The sequence below is a fragment of the Phalacrocorax carbo genome, chromosome 3 (genome assembly GCF_963921805.1).
Source record: "Phalacrocorax carbo chromosome 3, bPhaCar2.1, whole genome shotgun sequence".
NCBI lineage: Eukaryota > Metazoa > Chordata > Aves > Suliformes > Phalacrocoracidae > Phalacrocorax > Phalacrocorax carbo.
This window is the reverse complement of record NC_087515.1, coordinates 123,102,447-123,129,865: the sequence shown is the minus strand read 5'-3', so window position 1 is coordinate 123,129,865 and position 27,419 is coordinate 123,102,447. Positions and strand designations below refer to the sequence as shown.

The 27,419-nt window shown below is 42.0% G+C and overlaps 1 protein-coding gene across 3 annotated transcripts in view; it reads right to left on the bottom strand.

Annotated features, from left to right (window-relative positions):
• CLIC5 (chloride intracellular channel 5) overlaps positions 1–27,419 on the bottom strand; it is a 93,349-nt gene that overhangs the window by 35,340 nt on the left and 30,590 nt on the right. Inside the window, exon 1 of one of the 3 annotated variants that reach the window (XM_064448199.1) lies at positions 25,920–26,261. The exons of the other annotated variants lie outside the window; for them this stretch is intronic. Coding sequence (XP_064304269.1) covers positions 25,920–25,982 — 63 coding nt within the window. The 5' untranslated portion in view covers positions 25,983–26,261. Of the gene's footprint in view, positions 1–25,919; positions 26,262–27,419 lie in introns of those variants that run through there. 3 annotated transcript variants of the gene reach the window in all.

Sequence of the window (27,419 nt, the reverse complement as noted above, 5' to 3'; positions counted from 1 at the left end):
CTATAGGAGAAAACAGTGATACGACACCAAATTTCCCCTTGGCTTTTTCACCATCTCAATCATAATCATACCCTTCATAGTGGAGCTGGCTAACTGAGTCTACAAACAATATATTACAAACCTGAAATTTGAAAAACAACAGATCAACGACTGAATTAGAGGGCAAAAGACTGCAGACAGAAGGGCTGATTCTCATCTGAACTTCTCTGGATATACTTTGGCTCCATTGAGCCTGATTCACTCTCCATCTGACTCCCTTCAAAGTGAGTGTAAAACCCCGGTTTGCCAAGTCCTGCAAATACCTTGTGAGCAAAGGGGTCTTGTCTCACAATAACAGGCAAAGCACCAGGTTAGCGGTTACCCAGATCTGCATCTTTGTACACGTTCTCCATCCTGCAAGGCAATAGTGAAAAGTCCTCTCAAGACCAGAGAGGATTATTGGGGGAACAAAGCAGACGAATGGCAATGAAGACACAGAAGTGATGGGCTGTGAGAGGTTAGGGTATGCAGAAGTCACTGGGGACAGGAGAAAGATGTGGAGTCTGGAAGAAATAAGATTCACTTTAGACATCAAAAATAAAATTAATTGTGGAGTTCAAACAAGGCCTCCAACAGTCCCAAACTGTCAAAATATCTTCCCAATGCTTCCAAAAGAGTGGAAAACATTAATTGCTAGAGACACGTTGGGAATAGACAGAGGAAATTCCAGAAACAAAAGATAAACTAAAGAAAAAGTATGGTATGATCTCTGTTCAAAGCTCCTGGATCTGGAAGCCAGGCTCATGATTTGGGTGGAGTCTGACTCATGGGTTTTGATCTCATGTGACTGACATAACTGAAAATGCTACCACAAATCACAAGGCAAACTGGTGACAGAGAAGGGAACAGAATCAAAATCTCCCCAGCAACACAATTTATCCATTAAATTCAGCTTTTTTTCTGCAGAAATTATAGGCAAGACTCTGTTGGTTTTATGAATCCTTTCTCGTTGCTTCTAACAGCAGCCAGTAATTCAATGTTCAGCACTCAGAAAGAGCAAAACCTTAGTAGGTAATAATGTCAAAGGCTTAACAGAGTGTCTTGAGATCCCTTGTGAAGTCTGTTAACTACCAGGAGATGAGGAAGAACAGAGAACTTCCCAGGCTTAGTCACTCTTAGCTTCAAAGAAAAACAGCTTGCTTAAAGCACCTCGGTAGTGCCTAAATACAAGCCTATTATGTATCCATCCAAGGTGACGGGCTCAGAAATGCAGGAATTAAGATCAAGATCAAGAACTCAAACAGTGGATGGAAAGAAAAGAGCAAATAATTGATAAGCTGGAGAAACACCATCTATGCCTGCAGTTACTCACAAATGAGCACAAAAGCTTTCTCTCATAGCTTCCCTGAAGCACAGCAAAAGTTATCAACCACTTATAAAAAGGAGAAATTTGATGATATAGGCAGTCTCCCTGCCAGTAACACCGGATATTCCTGATTTAATGACTGCAACTAGGGATAGACCTGAGGCTTTTGTGGGCACTAGGATCAAGGAAACAGAGTTTTTAAAGTGTACTGTAACTCCCAAAGCTGAGAAAGGGTTTCAGAGCCACCTTCTCTCTCTGATGGAGAAGGACCTCATCTGAAAAGGCAAATTCCCACAATGACTGTGGAAGAGTAAAACAGACTCGAGGATTTGCCGGGTGAGACCCTCTGGCCAATACTCATTTCACCGAAGTTTAACTGAGATGCCTAAGAGAAGGTCTCCTGTGCAGGCAAGGCCGGGATGCACATCCTGAAGATGAACCTAGCTGCTTTTCACTTTGACTGAATCCAGTGAGTGTCTGAATTCAGGTGGGATGAATGTGGACCCCAGTAATAGATAAGCTTGGAATCCATGGAGGCCTAATTTCTAGAGAGTTAATTCGCTCCATTTTGGAAGCATCACTTTCTGCTCCCATTGCTTCACACAAACTTACTCTTATTAGTTTAGCTACTAAAAAAAAGACGCTTTTCTACTTAACCTCCAGCTGTTTGGGTACTTCACACCATCTGATGCAGGGTCCTGCCCTGGAACTTGATTCATCAGGCTCACATCAGGAAAACCCCACTGTCATACCAGCTGCTTGCCTTTATCTGGGTTATTGCGAGAATGAACAAGATGTCCCCCTTTATTATTTATAGGGTGCTTCTCCTTAAATACTTCAGTTATTTTTAATTAATACCTTAAATGTATTTGTGTGCACAAGCGGGGGATGTATGCCACATTACCAAGGAACAAAATTAAGAGGGTTTTAGGGGAGAAGAAAAAAGTCTCAGTTATTTTATCAGCTTGTGCCAAATATTTTTGTAAAGTAGCAGTAGTACTGAGAGCCTCCAACCACTGCACAGCAGAGCTGAATGACACGAACAGGGAGCTCTTCCTGAGTTCAAGCTACTACTTTGCTATAAATGAAGTAACGGGGATAAACTTCCTCACTTGTTCCAAAAATACTCCAACTGGTACATGCACAGTGACTGCAATGCACAGAGACAACTGTATATTATTTTAATTAACCTTAAGGGGGAGGAAAAAAGCAAGTTTCACTTCCAGTTACTCCCAAAATATGGCAGCTTTAAAGAAATTTACCATCATTAATAAAGACTAAACATCTAGCTTAAAAATGGCAGCAGTGGAAAGAGTTGCATGTTGGAAAGCACTGTGTTTTTTCCAGGAAAATAATACATTTGGTTTTATCTATTCTCCTTCTCTTTTCATTTTAAATTGCATTGAGGCCTTTCTACGCAATGATCCAGTGCTCTCTTGGATTCTGTGGTAAAGTCGGCAGATATTTTTGATGACACTAAAGCACATTTCTTTTTCAAATAGATTTTAACAAGTTAACAAAGGCAGGCAGGCTAATTTACCTCAATGTTTCCCAGTAAGGATTAAGGAGGGATTTGATTTCAACATCCCTACAATCAAAATCTAGGCTCACATTACACATGGTTACACCCTCTTGGTTTTAAAATTGGGAAAGCGCCTGCCTTTTGACACTTACTCTCCTTACGCTCAGAACCCAAAGGGGAAGTGAAAATCCTATTCGAAACGCAGAGCAGGCCAGGAAATATCCTATTTATTGTGCCATTAAAAAAAAATCTGTCTTAGTAATTATACCACACACACAATAGCACAGATCTCCATTGTAGGGAAAAATCATTGGCTGCAACATGAGATGAGACATGCCAAGGTATTGCTTTAGTAGGGATCATTTTTTTCCAGTTTCTCGTCTCTTTTCTTTCACAACTTCTCGTCCAAATGTAAAAGCCAGTAAGCTATTTGGAGTGCCACCAACAGAGAGGCGAGCTCAGTGTATATTCATAGAGCAGCACTGGTAGGTCTCAAGTAAGAAGTAAATCTTGTAGCACAAGTCCTGTGTATCACAGGACACTCTTGCTGATGGTGGCTTTCGGTCAGGAAAGCATTTAAGCATGTGCTGAAATACATCCCAATTCAAAGGAAGTATATGCTTGACTTTAAGCATATTCTTAAGTCCTGACAATTGCAATGGGACTTAAGCACATCCTTAAGTACTTTTCTGAACGGGGGCCTATAACAACAATAATAAATTTGATGTGCTGCATTTTAACGTCATTGGACTTTTTCCGAGATTTCGTTTTGCTAGGAGAAACTCTTAGCAGCAACCTTCTGAGGGAGAGCAAGATAGAGCAGGAATATATTCCTAAGCACACACACAGAGAAATGGACCATGTGCATATATGTCAAATAAAAATAGAGCATTTGCTAGAAAGACTGTCAGGGTAGTAACAAAACAAAAAGGAAGTGGTGAAATTCTTTAGCCAGCTCCCCAAAAGCCAGCCAAAATGTTGTCCAAGTCTGGCATACATACAGGCGTACATTATAGATGCACATAAGCTTAACTTGGTCTGCGCTGCCGGCCAATTTGAACGAAGCTGGCGTGTTAACACCAGGTTCAAACCGGCTGAACAGCACGTCAGTGGAGTTGAGGATCTCCAAGGAGCTGCCGTGCACTTCTCAGATCTCTGCAGTTTTGGGAGATATGTATTTGTACTTTTGAGACATTCAGGATTCTCAGGAGATGGAATTGCAGGTTGCAGACCTGGGCATCAGTAGTTAAGACAAGACAAATATTTTCTTTAGGTTTGGTAGATCATTATTTTCCGGCTGGTTTTCCTCAAGGGCTTTGTTAGAGCCAGTGACCACTGCGTATGTTCTGCATGAAATAAGTTTTGCTTTGAAATAAACTTTGAGATGCCTGAGAACTCCAGTCAGTCATGTACAGTCTGGATTTAGGAAACTACAGACTGGTCACAGATAGGCAGACTCAGCATGTGAAAATGATTCATGCTATTCCATCACCTCTTCTGCTTTCTTTAAAGAACTAAACGCCCACAACCCGATGAATATCATCAGAGTAGAAAAGCACAGACTGGTCTGACACCCTTGACCAATAAATTATTTTGTTCTCATTTATATTTGTAGTTCCCTTACTTATCATGGCATGTGTTCAACTTAATGAGACATTGATAGTAAGTAATCAAAGGAAGTAGGAATTCTAATGAAACTTTCTACATCAAAATGTATACAGCAGCTCCTGAATCAAGGACCAAAATACTTTTTTCTAGATCATGTCCCATCACGCTTTGCTGTGAGGAATTTCTGCATACCAAATCTGACTTTCACATAGTGATGTATAAGGGAAAAGCCCCCAGAAGAGTGAGAGTCGTTAAGTAATTTCAGCAGTATCATAGAGACAAACCACATATAGCACAGCTTTCATTTATAGGGATTCTTTTAATGTCAGCAAAATACCGGCTAAAGGATGGGTGGTAAATGCAGGCTGCCTTGTTCAAAGTGGTTAACAGTTTTAGATCCTCTGAGACAATTTGAAGGCGTCTGACTTCTTACAAGGATCAACTCTCCTCACTTGGAAAATCAGGCCGGGAGCCACCCAGAAGAAATAGCTGCTTTTAAAAGTCTTAGTAAGAATTTTCTAGATCTGCCTTGGGAGTATCCCTGACTGTGAACTTCTTAGGCAACTAGGCAAAAAATTAATATGAGTGTTGAAAAGAAAACCTCCATTGGAAAGATATTCTTCTGAGGAGCACACTCGGAATTAGACAGATAGCTGGTGGAGATGTGCAATGACTTTGGCCATACCACCTTGGAAACGTGCCTGGAGTCCTGGTCTTTGGCTGCCCACCGCGGTCCAGCCAGAGGATGGGCAGGGTGCTGGGACCACGCAAAGCTGTAAGAGCACGGGGTCCCAACATCCAGCTCGTCCAGGACTCGCAGGGCTCCTGGCTGCGCGGCAGCCCGCCCACCAGCCAAAATTTCCTTTCAAAATTGCTGAGACTATTTCAGTTTCCCTCATCACAGAAAACCCACAGCTTCTGTTCAATAACACTGCGAATGTTTTAAAACGTGCTTTTTAGACTTAGAGCAATTTAGAGCAAAATCTTGTAATTCTTCAAAACCCAAAATTGCCATTCTCATCTCAGCTCTCGTTAGCAGACTATGCACAAAGTTCGTGTGCTTTTGGACATAGTGGACTGGATATATATGTTTCTTTCTTGGCTTGATGGATAACAGTCATCCTTTACATTTCTTCCTGAGCCTTTTCCAACCTAATAGAGCAATTGTGCTCCCATCACTCACCAGTATCAAGGCACAGGATCCTGTGTAGCCACATTAGCCACTGGAGGTAACCACAGGGAACAGCTTTTAGAAGCTTTGCTTTTTGGGGATGTATCAATAATTCCTTGTGAGTGAGATGCCACAGGGACAAGAAAAGAACTCAAGAAATGGCAGATAAAAAATACAGAAATTACAGTTTAACATATAGAAAGATACTGGAACAAAGGATTAAACGGTAAGCTCACAAGCACATGTGGAGATGTAAAGCTGATACGAAAAGACAATAAGGACTTATCAGGAGCAAATGACATTAAATCAATCAAATTTTGTTCTCTGACAGGGTGTCCAGCGCAGTGGGTAGGAAGGAAACAGCAGGTATCTATAAGCTGACATCTGTAAGGCTTCTGACATAAGCTCCAGATTGTATTTTCATAAACTAAGTAGTGAAATAGAACCTGTATAAAATCTTTGCAAAGTGCTTGTATGAGTGGTTGGAAAAATACTATGGAGGAGTAATAATCAAGTTTCCTGTTAGTCTAGGAACACATAACAAACAGAGGTACCATGAAGGTCTACAACAAGATGAGTCATACTTAATGTTTCCATTAGCAAAATGGAGGAAGGAATAGTCACGAACCCTACAAAATTTCCTGACAGCAACAAGCATGGAGAAGTTATTGGTATTTTCCAGGACAGGAGTAGGCTCCAAAATGACCCTAAGAAGTTGGAACAAAGTGTCTGAAATCACTTAAATGGAATTCAAGAAAGATAACCTCAAGGTGTAAGATGTAAGAAGAACGAAATCTAATGTACAAGTACAGGCTGGGGAATAACTGGTGAGGCTGTGAGGATGAAGCAAAGGAGGTTTTATGTCAATCACAGAGAGTGTGAATCATCAGCTTATGGGTCTACAAGCAACAGCAACTAGATAGTGTGATGTACATTCAGTGTTCTACCGCTACATAACAGTCCGCAAGCATGTAGAAGACTGTTTTACAAAGAGGATGATGATCCATTGTTGTTCATGCCCACAGGGGATAGGATTAAGTATTTAGCTTAATTTGCAACAATAAAGCTTTAGGGGGAAAAAAATCCAGTGTAATTATAGGAATAATGAAGCACAAATCAGGCTTTCTAAGGAGGTTGTGTAATCTGCATTAGTGGAGGCTTTGAAGAAATCCGAAGAAAAAAAAAGTTGGTAAAACTGGCCTTGATTTATTTCATTCGGCTGCAGAGTGGAGAGTGCGTAGGATGTTTTAAAATCCTTTCTAACAGTATATATTAGTGACTCTGACAACAAAGCTGTTCCTGCTGTCAGTGCTAGATGCTTGGTGGCACAGACTTCTGCTTTCCTCTGACCTGTGCAGGATGAAGTCTGGCCCTGGCGAAGTCAATGGGAATTTTGCCCATGACTTTGATGGGACCAGAATTTCACTCATAGGTTTAATGGCCAGAAGGGACAATTATAATAATCTTTCCTGACCTTTTGCGTAATACAAACCATAGATTCACTAGTCTGTAGCCAACATCTTGTGGTTGAACTAGAACATATGTTTTGAAAGGTTTTTCGGGATAGACATATGCTAGATATAGAGTGGTAGTAAAATCCCCTCTAGTGGTATATGTTTGCATTGCAGGGTGAAGTTCTCACTCCCAGGGAAGTCGACCACAAACACCCCATTTGTAGGATTTTGCTAAAGGTAGCTCATTTACCCCATCGCTTATATATGTAATACTTTTTTCTAAAAGTTGCATTGCTGTGTATGAGTTAATCTGGTGGAAGGAACCTCGGTCACGGGATTTGGGGAGTCAGGCCTCAGCAGTATTCAGAAAATGGTCACGATTTTAGTTAAAGTCAATAGAGATGCTCAAGCATCAGCTACTGCTTGGTTATCTTGGCTACATTGGTGTGTATCATAGGAAGAGGTAAGGATGTTGAACAAGAAAGCCACAAATCTTTTATTAAGACAAATAAACTTGTCCCACAACATATTCATACTGGATGGCTGTTCACACTCTGTGCGTGCAGAACGCAGCCCCGGCCTTTTGGAAGCTTATGCCTATAGGGTCATACTCTGGTTTTGGCCTTTTGGCACCACAGCTGTTAATGGGTTCTACTCGAATATACTTGATATAGTTCTGCTTCCACAGCAGTCAGTATCCGTACAAGATATTCACACTAAAGACAAAAATTCTACCAACTTCAGTGGCAACAGAGTCACATTTTGGATTCACTAGTTTCACTCTAATAAGCGATTAAAATCACAAGCAGTTTTATGGGCTCTGGAAAAAGAATCTGGGAATGAATCTGGTTTAGCTGTTCACAAAGCACCAATTATATTAGTTTTAAATATTGATGATTCTATATCCTGAGAACTGATTAGATATGTAAAAAATTCATTCCTCCAGAAAAGCTGCAGAAAATAAAATGAGATAGATCATTGTCAAAAGGTGTCACAGGCAATGCAATTTATAGTCAAATTATTCCTGTTTCTAGTAGACATCAGGTGCAAATAAAGGAGTTGTTTCGCCAAAGCAAGCTTTATGCAGAGCTCCAGTTCCCATTACAGTACCCGAATCCTGCATGAAGTTTTAAGAATTAAATCTGTGCACATCTGGAATTTGAATGTCTGTTTAAAATCTCTGAGCCAGGGACAGTAATCTGGTCATACAGTATATTCTGCAAATGTTGATGAATTGCAGCCAAATTTCCATGCCTCTAAGCAGTGTGTCGGACTAACAAATAATAACAGCAGCCAGGTGCTGAAAGTTAATGCTGAACCTGAAATCAGATACAGGGCTGAATTATTTATTGAAATTCCATTACTTTATTTGCAGTATTAGAAGAGAGAGTCACTTGCAGGCACTGCAAATAAAGGTCTGAATGGGGGGTGTCGCTGGTGAGGGCATTTACCACGGCATCAGCTGACCCCAGCGCAGGCCATAATCTGCCCTCGATGGCCTCATTTTGTATCTTATTTAACATCGTATGTATACTGTCCGTCAGTGACTTCTATTGATTTAAGATGAAAAAGTAACTCTCAGGAGCTATCCCGCAGTGGCAGGACTTGGCCTTTCCACCTCCTTTTGCATCTCCAGAGTTAACGGTGCTGCATAAAAGAAGCTTCATCCCGACATGTGATGAATGTTTACGACTTTCACTGAAAGCAGATCAAGTTGCACCACAAAGGAGCAGCACATTGCAGGCTCAAACTAGTCTTTGGTTTGATGTTTGCATCTCAGTATGACTTCCCAATGCAAGGCACAATACCTTCAGAAAAATATTTATCAATGCAATATTACCAGCGTTCGGACCAAGCCTTACTGCTATGAGAATACAAATGCAACATAAACAAATTTTCAGATTCCCAGATGCTCACAGAGAAATCATGACAGAGTTTAGTGTTTAGGGGATGTTTTTTCACCTTTAATTTTTTCTTAGCTGCCAAAACAGCTGTCTTTGTTCATCTGATCCTTTACACCAACATACAGTTGAATTAAGCCATTAAAGAGGGTGTAACACTACAAGGTAGTCTTTTCGATAGCCATCGGCAAAGGAGGGGAATGCGACTCTCTCTGAATATTTCATTAAATGAAAAACAGAGAGCAAGTTCTGAGTTTGTAAATGTAAATACCTGCTAAGAAAACAAGAGTCTAAGACGTACACACAAACAGCAAGCAAACATTCTTTGTGACTCATCTAAAACCAAAACGATCTGGATTTTCAATATCAAATGTGCAAGAAAAAAGAAAACAATTTTGTTTTCCAAAAGCTACAGCGAAATTTTGAGTATGTGTACTTGTAGAAGTAAAATGTACAAGTGTTTTATGGTACAGAATTCTGAACGTAATGTATGATGAATGTTAGAAATAGAAAAAATAGTTGGATCAGTGAGTGGAGTTTCGATCACGTTTCCAGTCCACTCGCCACCTCAGTGCAGGATGATTTCTTAAATCTCTGTGTCTGTACTGTTTGGTTCAGTTTGAAATGCTCCAATGATGCTGCTTTACAAATTTCCCATAGGAAACAGTTTTGACAATTTTCTCAAAAGACATTTTGACTTGATGCTCAGACTGAATTTCCTCTAATTTCATTGTATCCTGTTATCTAGCATTAAAAATACTTCATTAAGTTTCATTCAATGCTACTTAATAAAATAATTTTGACTTTCCTTCCCTTTATACAAAATTTTACTTAATTATGCCATTGCAATTTCCCTACCACCTCTTCACCTCTTACTGTCCTCTTGCTTCTGGGATCCTTGACCATGCTGTCTGTTCCCAATATTGTGAGGTTTCTTCAGTCTCATCACTCCTGAGTCGTTCCCCCCTGCAGGCCCCGCATGCTCCAAGTGGGCCACTCTCCAACGAGACCAGCAGCGACCCCGGCATGGTCGTACAGCAAAACTCTCCTCCCGCCTATTCTTTCCTATCATACCTGTCTCTAAAGGAATCAGTAACTTCCTCCCCAAATCTCTCTTGCTCACTCTCTCCCCCCCAAAAAAATAATAACTTTCTTGATTTTCTTTCATACCATGCCCCTCACCTTTCAGCCACATACTCTGTTCACTGGCTTCACCAAGTTGGTGACAGCAACACCGACATCTGCCCCACCTCCTGCCCCTTCACCTGCCTGTCCACTCCATTCCTTTGGCATTGCCACCCAACTGCCCTGTTATCAGATCAAACAAATCCCATTTGACGTGGCAGAAATGGAGTGTGACGGGGCGTTCAAGCCCTGTAAGTTCCCTCGCCTATTTATCATTAAGTTCATAACCCAGAGCCACCTTCCCGTCCTCTGAAGGCAGTCTCCAACCACACTCTGTAAGTCAAATCTTTATTCTGTTTTCCTCTGGTTGCCCCATTTTCATGATCTTTTCCTGATCTGCAACGCTGCAGACCCCATCACTCTTTGGCACTCTTACAAACAAGTTCTTTCTCACAGTTTTTTCCTCTCTCGAGCTTAAGAAAATAGACATAAAATCTCACCTGCACCTCTTCTTCTCCCATCTTCCTACTGCCAGTTCTACAGGAAAACATTCACTAAAATTTGTCGCTACAGTTTAACCTGAACACTCAGGTCTGGGCTGATAGAGCTGGATATTTAAAGCGGTGCAAGGGGAACATTGTACTTCTGTGCTGTGCTTGCGTTTTGGACCTAGGTTTCATCCTGGGCGGATTAGACAGAGATTTCATGCTATCAATCTACAATCTGTCTTGTCTTCTACACCACTTCTATATATTTTATATTTACAGTTTTATATTTTGTATTTTGTATAAATTATTATATAATTCATATTCTGTATTTATATCTATTGTTTATTCTGTTATGTCTTTATATTATATATGTTTCTTATTTATTTTATATTTTATATTCACAGTTTGCTGTGCAATCAGTTAACAGGCATGGTTCATCTGTTTCCCAGCATGGTTAATCGATTATAATTCACACCTTACCACCTTCTGGTACTATACTCTTAGACAGGTAATTGGAGCTAACCATCATACCTAGAGAAGGGCTGAATCTCTCCCTGCTTCCTTTAAGAAGTTTCCCTGGCAGCACTGTATTTGCTCCTGTGCTCCTACTTTGGAGAAGGCAGCAGTTTCCCTCTGCAGGCTGTCGGAGAGCTGCAGGCTGCAGAGTGCCATTTGACCTGCATATGCCAAGCACCCACCGAAAAAAGCTTATTGGAGCATCTAGGCTAAAGAGATGATTGTGAAACTAGCATTTGGTAAGAGAATTTCTGAACATTTTATATACATTTTTGTACAGCTAGGCCCAATTCACTCAAGTACCTAAATAAGCTCTGAAGAATTGGTTATTCCTTCATGTTTACTTATAATTCTCTCTGAAACTGAATATTTTTTTTGTTACTGTGAAGTGCTGAGCGCACAGGTGGTTCTTGAAAAACAACAAATATAGAGAAAACTTATAAATTCACACTTCCAATGACCAGCCAAATATCAGTCAATACAAAAACCCTCTGACTGACAGCAGGGCACAACGTGATTACTACCAACTGCACTCACTCTCAGAGGTCCTGGATTTTCCTTTTAAAATAAATATTTAAATAAGACTTTAAGTAAATATTTAAATTAAATTAAAAATAAATTTAAAAAAAACCCTAAATCTTTGGTCCCCAGGGTCTAATTAGGAAAAAATCCCCTTGCCCATAGGAGCTGCAGCAAGGTGCTGCCACATGAGCAGGAGCGGTGGCCAAGGTCAGGGGGGAGAGGTTTTTCCTTTCCCTGGAAAAGAAAGCCACCATTTCAAGGTTTGTGTCTTTGTCAGGGGAGTGGGACAGTGCTCCCTCTAAGCTCCCCTTCTGCCCACGCCCTTCCAGGCTCTCCAAGGTTGTACCTGAGCAGCTGTCTACAATGAGCACTTTTAAAAATTATTATTATTGCTGCACAATCATCTCTGCTGAGACAGACATCTGACCGTCAGGTCCTGCTCAGCCCAGTAAGAGGATGATGTTCCCCCTGCAGACGTGTATCAAAGGTGCTGGTTTCAGCAGACCAGGACAGGCAGGTAGATACTTCCCAATCTGAAACAAATCTTCCTGCGTGCATCTTCAACTACCTTTTTTGCAGACTGAATAAATATGAACTTGGAGATTAACTAAACCCCAAAAGATTATTTTCATCCATTCTGAGGAGATCCTCGCAGCTCCATCTTGGAGAAGGGTGAGTGCTTAGGGCAGAGAAAGTACTTTTGAACCTCAGAGAAGATCCAGCACTAGAACTGGATCTATAGCTTAACTGGGGGACTGAGATATATTGACTTTAAAAAGAAAACAAAACCAAAAATCCAAAGTTAGAGTACCTCAGTACAAGAAAGGGCAACTCAGTAAATCAAGGCAAAAATACTGTTCCTTGTCAAACTGCACATGCAAGGCAACAGTAAGAGAATAAAGGAAAATTAAAATTATCCAAATGATAGTAAAAGTCTGAAAAAAAGGCTTAATAATGAAGGGGTTTGGGGCACTGGACCCTCTTGGCACGTCCTGAATATTTAAAAGAACTGGGTAAAGAAAAACAACTAAAAATGCCATTCTGATATATCCTGTAACCTGCAAGAATATTCCATGATTCAATCCCTCTTCACCTAGGAACAGCTTTTTTAAAAATACTATAAATAAAACAAACGAATGAAACAGGTCTCCAGCTGCACACTGAATCAGCAGCAATGGCTCATCACAAAACACAGGGCAGCAAAAGAAAATAATTTCCTCCCATGATATGCATTCCTATCTGTTTGAAGCTGCCCATTCAGCAGCTAAAAGCAAAAGGAAAGCAGTAACACAACGTGCCTGTTGACCCACACAAATTGAATTACAATCTAGAAAAACACCGGCAACAATAGCAATGATCCATCGGGGCTGGTTTCTCTGAATTCCACTTGTTTCAGACAATACACAGGTACAGACATACACCAGCACCCAAAACAACAATAGCTATATGCGGTGGGTGGCAAGGTTCGGGATGTTTGTTTGGGTGTTGAAATGTTATGGGCAGGACAAGCCTGGCAACTCATATAGAGAAGCACCTGCCCGACCTGAGAATTTAGTCAGTATTTTGTGCAGAGTTAAGCCACAATGCTTGAGTAGCTTTTACAGCCATTCTATGTAAAGAGAGAAGAAAGAAAGCCATTTTAGCTGGAGAAGCTACTGGGCTACAGAGATATGAAAGTGAATGTTGGTGCAAACGTTTCATAGGAAATGAAGCCGAGGCACAGGGATGTGGCATGACCTGGGCAATGACAGACAGAACAGGAATTCAGCTCTCATATGTCCCAGTTTAGCTCTTCCTTCATCTCGGCCACAAGGTCTGACCCACACCAACACAGCACTCAGAGTCCTGGCCAAGCCAGCATCTGCTTCAGAGGCCCTTCCAAAGTCTGGCCCTTGCACGCCCAAAGACAAGCAATTACATATTTAACCATTACCTGAACTAATCCCATCCCATTATCAAACGCAGGTCACCAAGAGATATTTTAAGACACGCAAGCAGTCTCTCAACACAATTTCTATCAGACTGGCTTCGACCAAATTTGTGCTATCTTTCAGAGACACAGAAATCCAAGATTTTTTCTGTGCTTGAACCAAGCCCTGCTCTGGTTTGCCAAGATATACTCCATGCAATGCCTTCCTGATTTGTAGATTTTATGGCTTTTTTATTCTTTTACTCACTCTATACATGCTTCATTAAAGCATATCTAGTCTTGATCTGAACCAGAAGAAAGGGTGTGACTTCATTCCAGTGGTCAATCACCTTTACAGTTACTGTTCACCTTATTTCTAACTTTACATCTGACCGTAACTAACTGTTAGTATTTCTCATTATACTTGTTACCGCTATATTAAAAAGCCCCCTACAGATACATTTAATATTGCAGTCAAGTGACATTTGGTCTTTTATTTAAATGAGAAAGACTGCCTTGACGATGGCAATCTTAAGTACTTTTGAAGCCTTAAAATTATTATTCTCTAAATCTTTTCCAATGTTGTAACACGTTAGCTCTGTGTGCATTTAAAATAGCCAGACAAAAGATAATCTAAACCTTGACTCCTCCCTACCAATAGCAATGGAAAAAAATGAAAAAGCATAGCTGTGACCAGCATAATTTGTGTATTTATTATTGGAATATTTAATATGAATTACTAAGCAGGTGTGGCACACAAACACTGAATCAGTGGTGCTGAGTGCTGTACAAAACCCAAAAGACACAAGAGCTATGCCTATAAGACGGAGCACAGGACTGGAGTGGTGTTCTTGCTGGACCTCCTGGCACAAGGCCACCACTTCTTAGCTTCTACACCTCTAAAGTGCTGACCATGACTGCAAAGTGCTTCAGAATTGCTCTAAAAAGGCCTGTATTTTTTCTCTCAGGGACCAAGTTTTGCAAAGAGGATCATGTTCAGAGACAGCTGACAAAGCACGGAGCAGCCTGCACAGCCTCCTTCGCAGAACTGGGGTATAAGTACACTTAATAGGTATCAGCATCCAGGAAGGCTATAGAACTTCTATTATCACCCTGTGTTTTATTACTAAGATTAAAAAAAAAAAAGAAAAAAAAAGCAACTGCTGAACATTTAAATCCTATTCCAAACTACCGTTTCTGAAGTGCAGAGAGTTGTTGAGCTTAGCTGTCAAATGTTCTTTGAGATAGAGCATGTATCAGCATGGATTAGCTCATCATACTTTGAACTCCACTGCTAGCCTGCAGCAGCACACGCTCTTTGGGGGTGAGAACCTCATGAAGTTCAACAAGGCCAAGTGCAAGGTCCTGCACATGGGTTGGGGCAATCCCAAGCACAAATACAGGCTGGGCAGAGAATGGATTGAGAGCAGCCCTGGGGACAAGGACTTGGGGGTGTTGGCTGATGAGAAGCTCAGCACGACTCAGCAATGTGCGCTCAGAGCCCAGAAGCCAACCGTGCCCTGGGCTGCATCCCCAGCAGCGTGGGCAGCCGGGCGAGGGAGGGGGTTCTGCCCCTCTGCTCCACTCTGGGGAGACCCCCCTGCAGTGCTGCATCCAGCTCTGGGGCCCCCAACATAAGAAGGGTGTAGACCTGTTGAAGCAAGTCCAGAGGAGGGCCACGAAGATGTTCTGAGGGCTGGAGAACCTTTCCTATAAAGACAGATTGAGAGAGTTGGGGCTGTTCAGCCTGGAAAAGAGAAGGCTCTGGGGACACCTTATAGCAGCCTTCCAGTAGCTGCAGGGGGCCTACAAGAAAGCTGGAGAGGGACTTTTTACAAGACTTTGTAGAGATAGGACAAGGGGTAATGGCTTTACACTGAAAAGATTAGATATAAGGAAGAAATTCTTCACTATGAGGGCAGTGAGGCACTGGCACAGGTTGCCCAGAGAAGCTGTGGATGCCCCATCCCTGGAAGTGTTCAAGGCCAGGTTGGACGGGGCTTTGAGCAGCCTGGTCTAGTGGAAGGTGTCCCCGCCCATGGCAGGGGGGCTGGAACTTGATGATCTTTAAACTCCCTTCCAACCCAAACCATTCTATTATTCTATGATTCTTCGATTAGCCCTTTTCCAAACAGTAGAGCATTATAGTTATATGTCTTTATTAACAGCAGAAGTTAGAAAATTTCTATCTGCTTTGGTATCTTCATGGTTAACTGAAAGAGAAATTAAAGCCATACCTAAATCAAGCAATCTTCCTTCTGCCTGTAAACTCCATTCTCAGTATCATGGACAGGAGTTAACATCTGAAATAATGGTGAATGGAGAACTGAGTCATGCCATTTTTTTCCTTTGTCCAGAGGAAACCAATAAATGCAAGGGAAGCAACAAAAATAGTCAAGAAATTGCTTTTTTAGAGCCTGACTTACATAAGGGGGGGATTACTATCCCCATATGTAATATTTGCAAATTTTAAATGTGTGAAATTCAAGTTTTATAGCATTTAAAGTAAACGAAAGTCAGCTGTGGCCTTGAATATCAGGCTTTGAACATTCTTATTATATTTTTGCATCAAACACACACAGGTAAATGCAACGGGCTTCTGTCACCTTCTATGCACACAAAATTAGTGATTATCAAGAATGAGGATTTAGAAGGGAAAATTATCACTATCTGAACAACTTCATCCTTAACGTAATGTCATTTATGCCAAAGTAGCTGTAGCAGGGACAGGTGTGACTCCTACTGTCCCACAGAGGCATTAATAAGTTATTATGACACAACCCTCCTGAAACACACTTCAATTAGTGCTTTATCTCAGGTTTATGCAGAGTTGCCAGAAATACATATAAAGGAGCTATTTCAATGTCTTTTGGCAATAGGGTGCATGGGGAAAATATTGGAGAAGCACCCAAGCTCCAGATATACAATACCTCTTAGGCAGAAGTTAAACCAGGGTACTCTGGGGACCAATACAGAAATCACGGGGATTAGGACACTGGTACAGATTTGTGAGTCTGAATGCCTGTGTGAACAAGCTGAAAAACCAGAGGAGTTGAAAAAGAAGGCACTACAGAAGTTACAAGATCCTGAGAAGGAAAAAGGAGGGCAGGAAAGCGTGGACAGGGTGCCAGCAGAAAGGAGCTTTGGCTCAACTGCTGCGGGCGGCAGCTCAAACCGAGCTCCCCACCACACCACGACTTGGCTGAGCACAGCACGGTACTAACACGGCTGCACAAACTCTGCGCTAGAGCTCATGTCCAGACACTTAATAAAGCACCCAACAGCCTGTACCTGAGAGCGGACAAATGTCCGGTTTCCTTTGGTTTGATTTCTTTTATGTCCAGGAAATTGAGATTTTCAATATACTTTGTCAGGAGACAGTTTTATATCAGACACCTGATCCCATCATATATTTCTTTTCTATTTTAAGCGGTGTTCAGGATGCCATGCTGAGGATAAGGGTGAAGAATGTTCCCTGCTCCCACAATGTGTCCACATCTGGTGGAGAAGGACTAGTATCAGCATTTTATTAGGGTGAGGAGAGCCTGAATAACATGCCTAAGGTCACGGAAGGAGGCAGAAGAGCAAAAAAGTAAATAAAGCCTCCCAAGGACTTGGGTGGTAACCCAGAAATATTACTGAGCTTAACATGTTGCAGAATTTGCATGGCAGGACCTTTTCATATTTTGATTAGAGCTGGACAAAAAAAATAAGTAATCAGAGTTTCCACCTGGTGGGAGCTGTGGCTGTTGCTCTGCATTAAGATAAAGTGCTGAAACACTGAGTGGAGAGTAAAAAATGTGTTGATTTGGATTTTGACAACACATGGAGCCATTTTAACAGGTCAGAACTTTGCGATGGTGTGTTACAGAAGTGTATCTCAGGTGCTTCGTGTCCCAGTCTCTTTTCTAGCGCATCTTCTCTTACAATAGCGTAGCCACGCAATTTCTGTGGTGCACCAGGGTCGCTGAATCGAAGAGGAATCTGTGTTACATCACAGAAGAGCTACTTCAGACAGCAAACACCATCATTAAAAAAGGAGACATATAGAAAGGTGAAGCCATAAACACTTTAAAAGGTAGATTATGAAACTATTGTTGAGAGGGACAGAATAATACTCATTTATAATGCATCATTTAATTTAACACTGTCAGAGAGAACAACCTATGGGCCTCCTCTACATTTATGTGTGAACCTGCAATCAAGTCGCACAGCAAACAGTAAGGGCACGCTGTAAATGTAATCAGGTACAGAAAGTTCTACCTGTAGGTATTATTAGATAAAATTACCAGGTTTGGACCTTCAAAGCGCAACTCAATACATTTTGAATGACTTTTGTCCCACCGTAATAATCTCCAACTCTGAAGTCTAATATACAAAATCATGCCAGGAATACATGGTGCTGATTAAACACATCAGACCTACACAAATCAAAGCTTTTTTTTAACTCATAGCTCCAGATGTACGTATATATCACTGTTATCGCATCTAGGTGAGTTTTACTGCATGTCAGCAATACAGAAGTGCAAACAGATGGGGAGAGCAAGGGGCAAGGAAGGCAAGGGAATAAGGATCTGTTTTGGACTTTGTCAGCATTAAACTTTACTGTGTCAAACAAACCACTTGTAGCTATTTCCAGAGCACCTACTCTAGCACTTTCGGTACCTGCTCTGATTTCCTAGTTCACATAAGATTTATAGATTTGAATACATTATGAATCCAGCACAAAATCTGCCCTTCCTTATGGCAACTGATTCTCCCTGTGACTTTGACTCAGCCTTTGCTGGGGAAAAAAGAAAAAAGTATCATTGAAACCTTGTTCTCTTCATGTGTAAAACTAACACACAAACTCACAGACCTTTAACATCTGTCTGACTCTACTAAAAAGAGTACCTGCAAAATGGAAATACTTGTCTTTATGTTACCTCTTTGCAGCATTGAGGGATTATTTTGCTGATATCTGCCAGATTTTGAAGAATTTGGTGTCAAACAAACATTAAGTAATGTTGCTGTGATGATCAATATGTTTCCTAAGTGATCCTTGCACAGCCTTCCATCAAGGCTTCACCATATTTGGCATAGCCAGGTGAACTGATACTAACATTTAACTTTGGAGCACAGGCAGATGTACTTCCTACCGGCTCTCTTGGAAAGGATCCCTGTGTATTTTTGGGACGCTATGTCAAACGATCTCTGTGACATTTGCTGTTCTGGTAAGGCCGCTGCAGAGCCATATATTGCTGATAAAAGTTTCCTGGGGACACTTACTGGAGCTTCACCGTCATTGCTGAACCATGACACAACAACCTCTGAGCCTGATGAGACGTGTGCTGCCAGAGATGGAAAAAGAGCTATCTGCAGCTAAACATAGAGCGCCCAAAGCATACCGGTGGCTATTTGTAAGTACAAGCAAGAATAATTATTAATATCACCAATTCTTCATGGTAGAATTAAAATACTGTATTTACCTGATTTGACTATGCAGTTCAAAAAGCTGGAATAAATAAAGGAGTTAGTAGGTGGAGTTTAAACAAGACCTCAAATAGACTTAAGCTGGCCTAAATCTGCTGCCGCTGAACTCAGCAGTACAAGCCTGACTGGCTTTAATGGCCATGGGATATGACCCATCCTGAATGTTACTGAAGTCTTATCCATTCAAATTATGGATCCAATTTCTAAAAACATTTAAAGAAATAAAGTTATGCATATTCAACAAAGCATTTGAATTCAGAATCATAGATAGAATCATAGAACATCCTGAGCTGGAAGGGACCCACAAGGATGACCAAGTCCAACTCCTGTCCCTGCACAGGACAGCCCCAAATTCACACCATGTCTCTGAGGGCCTTGTCCAAGTGCTGCTTGAATATCGCCAGGCTGGTGCCGTGATGCCTCCCTGGGGAGCCTGTTCCAGGGCTCCACCACCCTCTGGGGGAGGAACCTTTCCCTAATGCCCAGCCTAACCCTCCCCTGGCACATCTCCCTACCATTCCCTTGGGTCCTGTCATAGGTCCCATTTAAAATGGGCCCCTGCATTTTAATCAGATGTTTTGACTACAATTAACATATGTATTGATACTAGCAAGTTCAACAAAAAGCAAGTAGTCACAGACATTTATATGAGGAAAAAAACCCAAACCATGGCAGACAAGGGTGTCATTCACCCTTAGCCATAAACTAATGATTAGATCATGAATTCAGGCAGAAGAAGACACAGCTGAAAATCCCTCCTTAACTTGAGATCCAGTTTCCCAAGCAATCCTACAGGCATTCCAGACTAGGTCCAAGGTGGCAGGGATAGTGAGTATAACCCTGCCAAGTCCTTTTATAAATTTGGCCTGCTTAAACTATTCACTGCCCGTCTCTAATATTCCCACCAATGAGGCACTTGTCTTGACACAAAACAAAATCTGCAAATGCTCAGAGAGAAAACAGACATGCAGACATACAGACTCTGGGTTGTATAACTCAGGATAAAGCTTCTTTAAAGTATTGTTTTTCTTCATCACAAAGAAAAACAAGCAACTTGTAATTTTAAAACATTTGCTAGGCAGCTATTTGTTAATTTATTGAATTATTTTCTTTTAGCAATATAAGATTAAAGCAAAATTAGATCTTGCCAAGATGGATGTTTTTCCCTTGACTATGTGGCACTTCAGGACATGGTTTAGGAGGCCTGGGGGTGTTGGTTTGATGGTTGGACTTGATGACCTTAGAATCTATGATTCTATTCTTTTTATTATTTCACTGAAAATGTTTAATAAAAAGACCAGAGAAGTAACTATCAGTCCAGGCAGCATTTCCCTGATTTAACTGGGTCTGTAGTGGAGTTATTATTAATTTGTGATTCAAATTTAGGAGGCCTGACCCTCTTCTTGTGCCCTTTTTATATATATGCGTGAACACTATGGGCTTCAACTCAGTCAATCCTGATTTGAAAAGATGTAAGCAAGATGGGAACGGAGCCAGAATTACACGGAAATACCTGAGTCACCTTGCTGGAGCTTATGAAACACATATATAGATGTTTACACAAACCTTGTAAAACCATTTTCCTCCCAGTATGTATGCTGGTGTCTGGATTACCAGTAAACCTTGTAAGTTTGGTAACTTTAACGCTGCTCACAAGGCCAGTACCCTGGAAGAGGAGACTTACGCTGCTAATCATACGCTGCCTCACCAAAGTAAGTTTGGAAGAGACATGAACCATGGTGCCCATCATCTGCTCAACAGCTCTGAATGGATGAAAAATGCAAGGTCCATAACAAACCCCCATGCTCACGCCACTTCCAGGGTGACAGCTGAAAAGTGTCAGAGGCTGCACACACTGTACGTGTCTGCGTCGTAGGGTGGCTACGTCTCTCTCGAAACGCGAAAGGCTTGGCCAACCACATGACTAGGGACCCAAAAAAATGTTATTGTTGGTCTTGGAGCACCAGACAGGTTGAACCAGATGCTTCAGTATCATTATTCTTCCTTGTGCTTTTCTCTTTACCTAGAAAGTTCTGCTGAACAGAGGAATGATTTTCTAGGGAAGCCAAAAGCTGGGTCCATCATACCCAGCAAAATACCCACACTTCTCAAGAAACAGAAATTAACTTTGTACCTTCCAGATCTGATTGTGATTTCTACTCATCATTAAATGCTTCTCAAGGACAGTCTACAAATAAATTACAGAGCCTGTATTGTTATAATGGGTTAAAAGGCTCCTGCCAAGTTCTTTCTCCTCGTTTGTAAAGCTATTACTGGCTTTGATAACCCTGAAATTCTGAAACTGAAATGAATTTTCTTAACAGAATGACTCTGTTACCTAAAAACCACAAAAGCCTTAATAGCAGAAAACAATCATTTGTACCAGAAGTATAATTTTTTATTGATATCTTCCTTTAAGGCTATGTTGCAGCAGTTCACCAAAATCCAAACCAGGGTTAGTTTGAAATCACTCTTCAGCGTACAAAACTTTTAAAAAAGCAATCTAGAAGATGCACAAAAAGAAATCCCAGAGTGCATAAAAATCTTGCACCTCCCTGTGATAATTTCTGGGATAATTCTATGCAAAGGAGAGGGGAAGAGCAGCCACACCCTTCCGAGAGCAGCAACTCCTGGGCTTTTGACAGGGGCCAGGACAGCAGCAGGATGACTGCTTTGTCCTGGGCAGCCAGGCTCTCTGCCTGACTGATTCATTCAGGGATAGCTAATTGGGTGCCAAATCTGGCCATCGCTTTTAAACATACTCCTAACAGACACCTAAAACTCTCCAAAATGAAACCATTGGAGATGACAAAGGGCTCCCAGGATCCTGGCATGGCTGTTTGCTGCTCCCTGAGACCGTGAGCGTACCAGGACTAACCTCTTTTCTTTGTGATAATCCTCTAACAAGAAATGACTGCAAGCGGCTGGTACCGTATCCCTGAGACATTGCAAATACCCCACTGCTGTGCACAACACTCAGCTCCTAACGGGAGGAATGGGCTGAGGGCGTTCGGTGTGTCTTACGCCTGTATGCCTTCAGCTGGCAGACAGGAATACGTATGAATCAGTGCGCGTGGAAGCTCAAGGCCTTTGAGAGGTCTCTTGCTTCTTACATTTGCAAGCACCGTCATGTTTTCTCTAGATGGGTGTTCAGTGTGACTGTGGTTGAACACTTTGTGAAGTAAAGCCTTATACACCTCTTCAGCAAACGCTCTTGGAAACTTGAGCTGATGAACATACCCAGAATATTAATCACTGCATACCACAATGACTCCTTGCAGAAATGACTGTCTGCCAGCTCAGTACGCATTCTCCTACAACCATGATGATACTACTGTCTTTAGATTGTCAGAAACATGGATTATTCTATATCTTATTATAGAGTATTTCTAAAACAGGAAGACTTTTGAAATCAGATTTACTTTGGACAACTCCTGTGGTTTGCTCTCTTTCTGGACTGCACACATCCCAGCCAATGCAAACAGACAGTTGGAATCCCAGGTCCTGTCTGTATCGTGCTTTGTTTCCCATGTATACCCCCTATCTCCCTTCAAATTAACTTTCTAAATATTAGGTACTACTCTAATTGTGAAATGCAAGCAATGTACACCCAAACACCTGCCTCCACTGCAAACAGAAAGAAGCCATAAAAGTTCTGTGATCCTCCAATCTGGATTTATTAGTCTGTACGTAAAAAGAGCACCATTTCAGTTTAGTCATTATGTTCAAGTATACAGGTGCAAGACTGCCAGAAAAAGCTAAATGTATCTTCCATCAGGGTCTCATTTATACAGAAGCACTTTGCTTCTCCAGCACACAAAGAATTAAAATTAACCCGAGTTACGACAAGCTGGGTTAAGCTCAGAGCAAGCGCTGCCTCTCAGTGCTCACTTCCCCGAAGCCGCTGCTGCCAGCATCTCGCGCTACCGGGTATCAAGCCTTTCTCTCTGGCAGACTCTTCCAATTCCTTCTCAAACAAGTTTAGAGGGGGAATTCTTGCTGGAGAGTTTCAGTGTTCACAAAAGGCCTGCTTACACCAACCACAGATCTGATGAAGGCAGCACCATCTCACCAGTGGACCTCACTGCTCCTCAGCTCTGCCCGCTCTCACCATCAATCTGCCTGCATCTTGCCCCAGATTTGGGGGGGCTTCACCCTCAAATAAGCATCTTGCTAGAACAAACACTTGTTCACAAAAGAAGAAATCTCAAAGATCCAGGTTAGGGCACTGTTAGAGAGTAAAATGAGCGGGGATGATAACGAACGGGTGCGATAACCACCTAACCTGTCTGTGCCGTAGCAGTTCAGGTCGCTGTGTCCTGGCGGAGCCCAGCCTACCTGCACGGCTCAGGAGACAGCTAACCTGCATTTGGTTACAGCGCGGCTCTTCTGTTTACAGTCATCCCTCTACTTGTCTTTCTGAGGCTCCTGCTCTCCAGGTTGTTAAATAGAAAAAGGAAATAGAGCAATTGTGTAACACCTTTCTTTTTTTAACCTGAGACAGAAACTGCTTTTATTAGAGACTCTACGGCTGGTGAAAAACAGCCCTTTCTGGTTTGTTTGTGCTTGTGGAAGATACGGTTTTCCCCAGGCCACGTCTACTGCCCTACATTTTTCTCACTGATCTCTGCATTTTCTGGCTGTGTGTTCGTTCAAGGATGCAGGACAGAACTCCTTTCCTTGAATAAGTATTAGCTCCACAAAAGCCAAATGATGAAATGGTCACTGACCCCACAACTCCTGCCACTAGAACTTGACCCAGGTGTGGTCCAGTATATTTAGATTTGTATATTTAGATTTGTCACTTGCCCCAGTACCTCATACTCATCCAGAAGAACCTTTCTGTTCTTTCCAGCCTTAAAACAGGCAGAGTAAGTGCCTTCTCCTTTGCAGATTCTCTCCTGGATCAGCCTTCATGTTTATCTCCCCTTACTAATATCCAGTTATTTTAAATGTCATGCTCCAGAGAAGTTTTCACCTGTTCATCTTTCTCTTATATTCTCCCATTTTTCAACTTTTAGCTTGTTTCTTGTTTGGATATTCTCTTTTTACTTCCAACTTCCATACTCTGGTTACATGCTTTACTATACAACTTTTTAGGCTTTTAATCAAATTAATGGCACCTCTCCAAAACATTAAGAATTGCAGTTTTTCAACCTAAACGGAAGGTCCTCAGGAAGATACCAATTAATTCTTTTGCTCCGGCTCTGCAAATTATGAGTTTATGTGAGAGTCTCCACGCAATTCTCTCATGTGCATTATGCAGGAAGTCACATTACTAAAAATGTTCTTTCTGGAGTTATAAATCTTCAGGTGACAGCATGGCTCAATTGAACGCAGTGCAGATTTTTTCCAGTAACTTACAGATCCAGAGGTTCACACAATGAATCTGGGCAATGACCTTCACTTTAACAGCTGATGCAAAGAACCGTATATCACAAACATCCGTATCAGCCTCAATAAAATAGTGTGGGCACTAAAACGAACCAGTAGCCAAAGGTTTGCGTTCCAGAATACGTTTGTGACGACAGAGTGCCAGTCAACCCCACGAAGCCATTATTTAGCTCCCAAACACCTCCATTAAACTCACTTTGATAGAAACAGCTTGTAAGAGGTAAGGTTTCTGGATGTATGGACCCACGCAGGTCTATTCTAATACATTAAGCTCTGCACAAAGGATCTACTGGGCATTTATGAACCATCAGTTCTTGTAAAGTCTGTTTTCTAGGGGGAAAGACCTTGATGCTGACTCAGTCAGAAAGGCTGCACCTGAAGCTACTGGTTTTGGAAGATGCGTGAAGAGGCTGTGTAGACACATCATGGATGTGGCTGACATTTCAACTTACAGCCCAAAATTATCCATCAATACAGTAGTACAAAGTACAGGGAGTACAAAGCAATGATATACCCTCAACTTGACAGAAGGAGGGGGCTGCAATTTGCTTTCCCAATCATTCGGTACTCTGCAAAGGGTCTGATGTAACTCCCACATATCTATAATAATCCTATTAATCTACAGGGATGGTTTAGGCTCGGAGAGACCAAACACCTGCATTTTGTATGGGCATAGCGGATTTCAGCCTGGATGTGGCTTTGAAATATGCTCTGAACATCAAAATATCTGAGCTCTTCACTGGGACAGAGTTTGCATGAAGTTTGCTATTAATAAGGTTGTATGTGTAATGGGTTTGAACTGTGCCACTGATTTTCATGGTAAGATTTTCATTGCCCAAGACCAACAGATGTATCAAATCTGAAAGATTCTGAAATCCCACCATATGATAGGTGTACTTATTTTTCTATATTTTCATTAAAACTGTTTCTGTTCTTAGTTACCCTTGTATAATATCAGAATGAGCTTTGGGCTGAGGAAACTGAGAGTAAAAACTGATTTAGTTTTCATTTTCTTAGGAAAAAACTATTGCACAAAATAATCAGGAGACTGCCAGCTTATCTCAATTCTGCTTGTTTTATGATATGATAGTATTTCAGACATGACAGCCTCTGCCAAGGTACCAAATCATGGTACCTCTCAGCTCTTCATGCTCTCTTCTCAAAAACAGAGAGGGAAGTCAGGATTCTTAGTGAAAATCCTAAAGTCTACACCCTAAAGGCTAAAGTTAGGATACAGTACACTGTAGGCAGCAAGCTAAGAATAACAGGACAAACTCACAAGGAAAGAAATAACATTAAAATACAGGAACTCTGACCCTCCCTCCACAACATTACCTAATTCTAATGTCACAAAGAAGAAAGCAGTGTGAACATGTGTGCAAGAGATAACAGGCTGTCAAAGCACCGCTTCCGCTCAGAAAATTAAAGTTGGATTATTCAGTAGAAGCTGATCCGAGAGTCACACCAGTGTCCAGTTCACCGTGCAACTTACCTTCACAAAGAGCTCGATTTCAGGGTCCTTTCCTTCCCCATTAGCAGGAACAGAGTCTGTCATTTTTCACCCCCAAGGCTACCAGCTGATCTCCCGCTATTAAGCAGCAAAAAGAGGTTTCAACTGCACAGCAGGTAGGCTTCCTTCCTGAACGGCTCTCACAAAGCTTTTAAAACATCATTTGTAATGATAAAGCTCAAAACCAGCAGAGAAAACAAGTTTGTGGCTAATAAATAAATAATATCAGTAAAAAAAAGGCAGGCAGCAGAGAAGCAGTCCCTGTTACGGCTATGTAGTTCTTCAGAGCAACAAGTGCTGCTGTGCTCTGGTACAGTATCCTCATCTGTCAGAGCTGCAGTTCTCACTGCCTGCCCAAAATAGCCCAGAGTATAAAAAAAGAGGGTGGGGTTAACTCACAGGGGAGGAGACAAGCTCCTGGTACCTACGGCAGGATCGGTCTCTGAGCAAATAATTCTGCTCTTCCCCGTTTTCAGCGTTCCTGTTGTTCCCTCCCTTCTTCTACAGCTGGGAGCACCAGTGACAGAGGAAGAGGGAAGGTCCACAGCAGGCCGGTTTCACTGCTTTAGGCAACAGTGATGTTTTTTCCTTTATTTTGGAAGGGTCCTTGTCCTGCTCCTAGGTGTCAAAATCTTAATATTGTCATTGCTAAGAACGGTAAGGAAAAAAGAGCCTAATTTCTTCACCCTGCGCATTGGCTGTTGCATGGGTGCAAGGAGCGTGCAGAAAAGCAGAGCTCTGCCTCGGCGAAAACCCCTGTGTGCGGTACAAAGCGGTACAGAAGCTGAAACTGAATACACTTAGGTGAGAAAAGCACCTGCGGTGTCACCGCTCCTGATGGAGTTCAGGAGCAGGGGAATGGGAATGGGGTTACGCAGGGGCATGAAGAGCTTCAGGGCCCTGTGAAAATAAAGTATTTGGGTCCTGTAACTATTTCTCAATGTGTTCCTTGGGGTGTTGGTTGTAGCAGGGGCATTGCAGAGCGATGATACGCTGGGGTGGAGTGTGGAAGAAAGCTTTATAGATGACTGTCGTCATCTATACTCCCTTCCTTCGCCCTGCATTCCTTGTGTGACTCAGAGGTCGCCACACACAAACCCTAAGCGAGAGGTGGCATGTGACAGAAAGGCCTGACACAGCTAAAAGGTGTGGAGGAAGGGAGTGCTGGCACGGGCGAGGAGAGCGGACAAAGGCAAAGGCGTTGGCTGGGACCTCCTCATCACTGCCATCACTGCCTGGAGGGACTGGCTACCTTCGTGCCCCCTGCCCTTCCCTCACCTCTGCCCCCCTGCCCTCTGCTCCTGTTCTGGGGGCTTGCAGCCTGTTGGCTGCTCACACCACCCGACACGAGCAGTTTTACCTTCCCCTTCTGACAGGGAATGGCCTTTTGGGTATGGTTTTGACATGATCAAACACTCGCCTTTCATGAGAGCGCGCTTAGCTGTGCGCTTTTGTGATGATCTTTAATTCCCTCCCGTGACC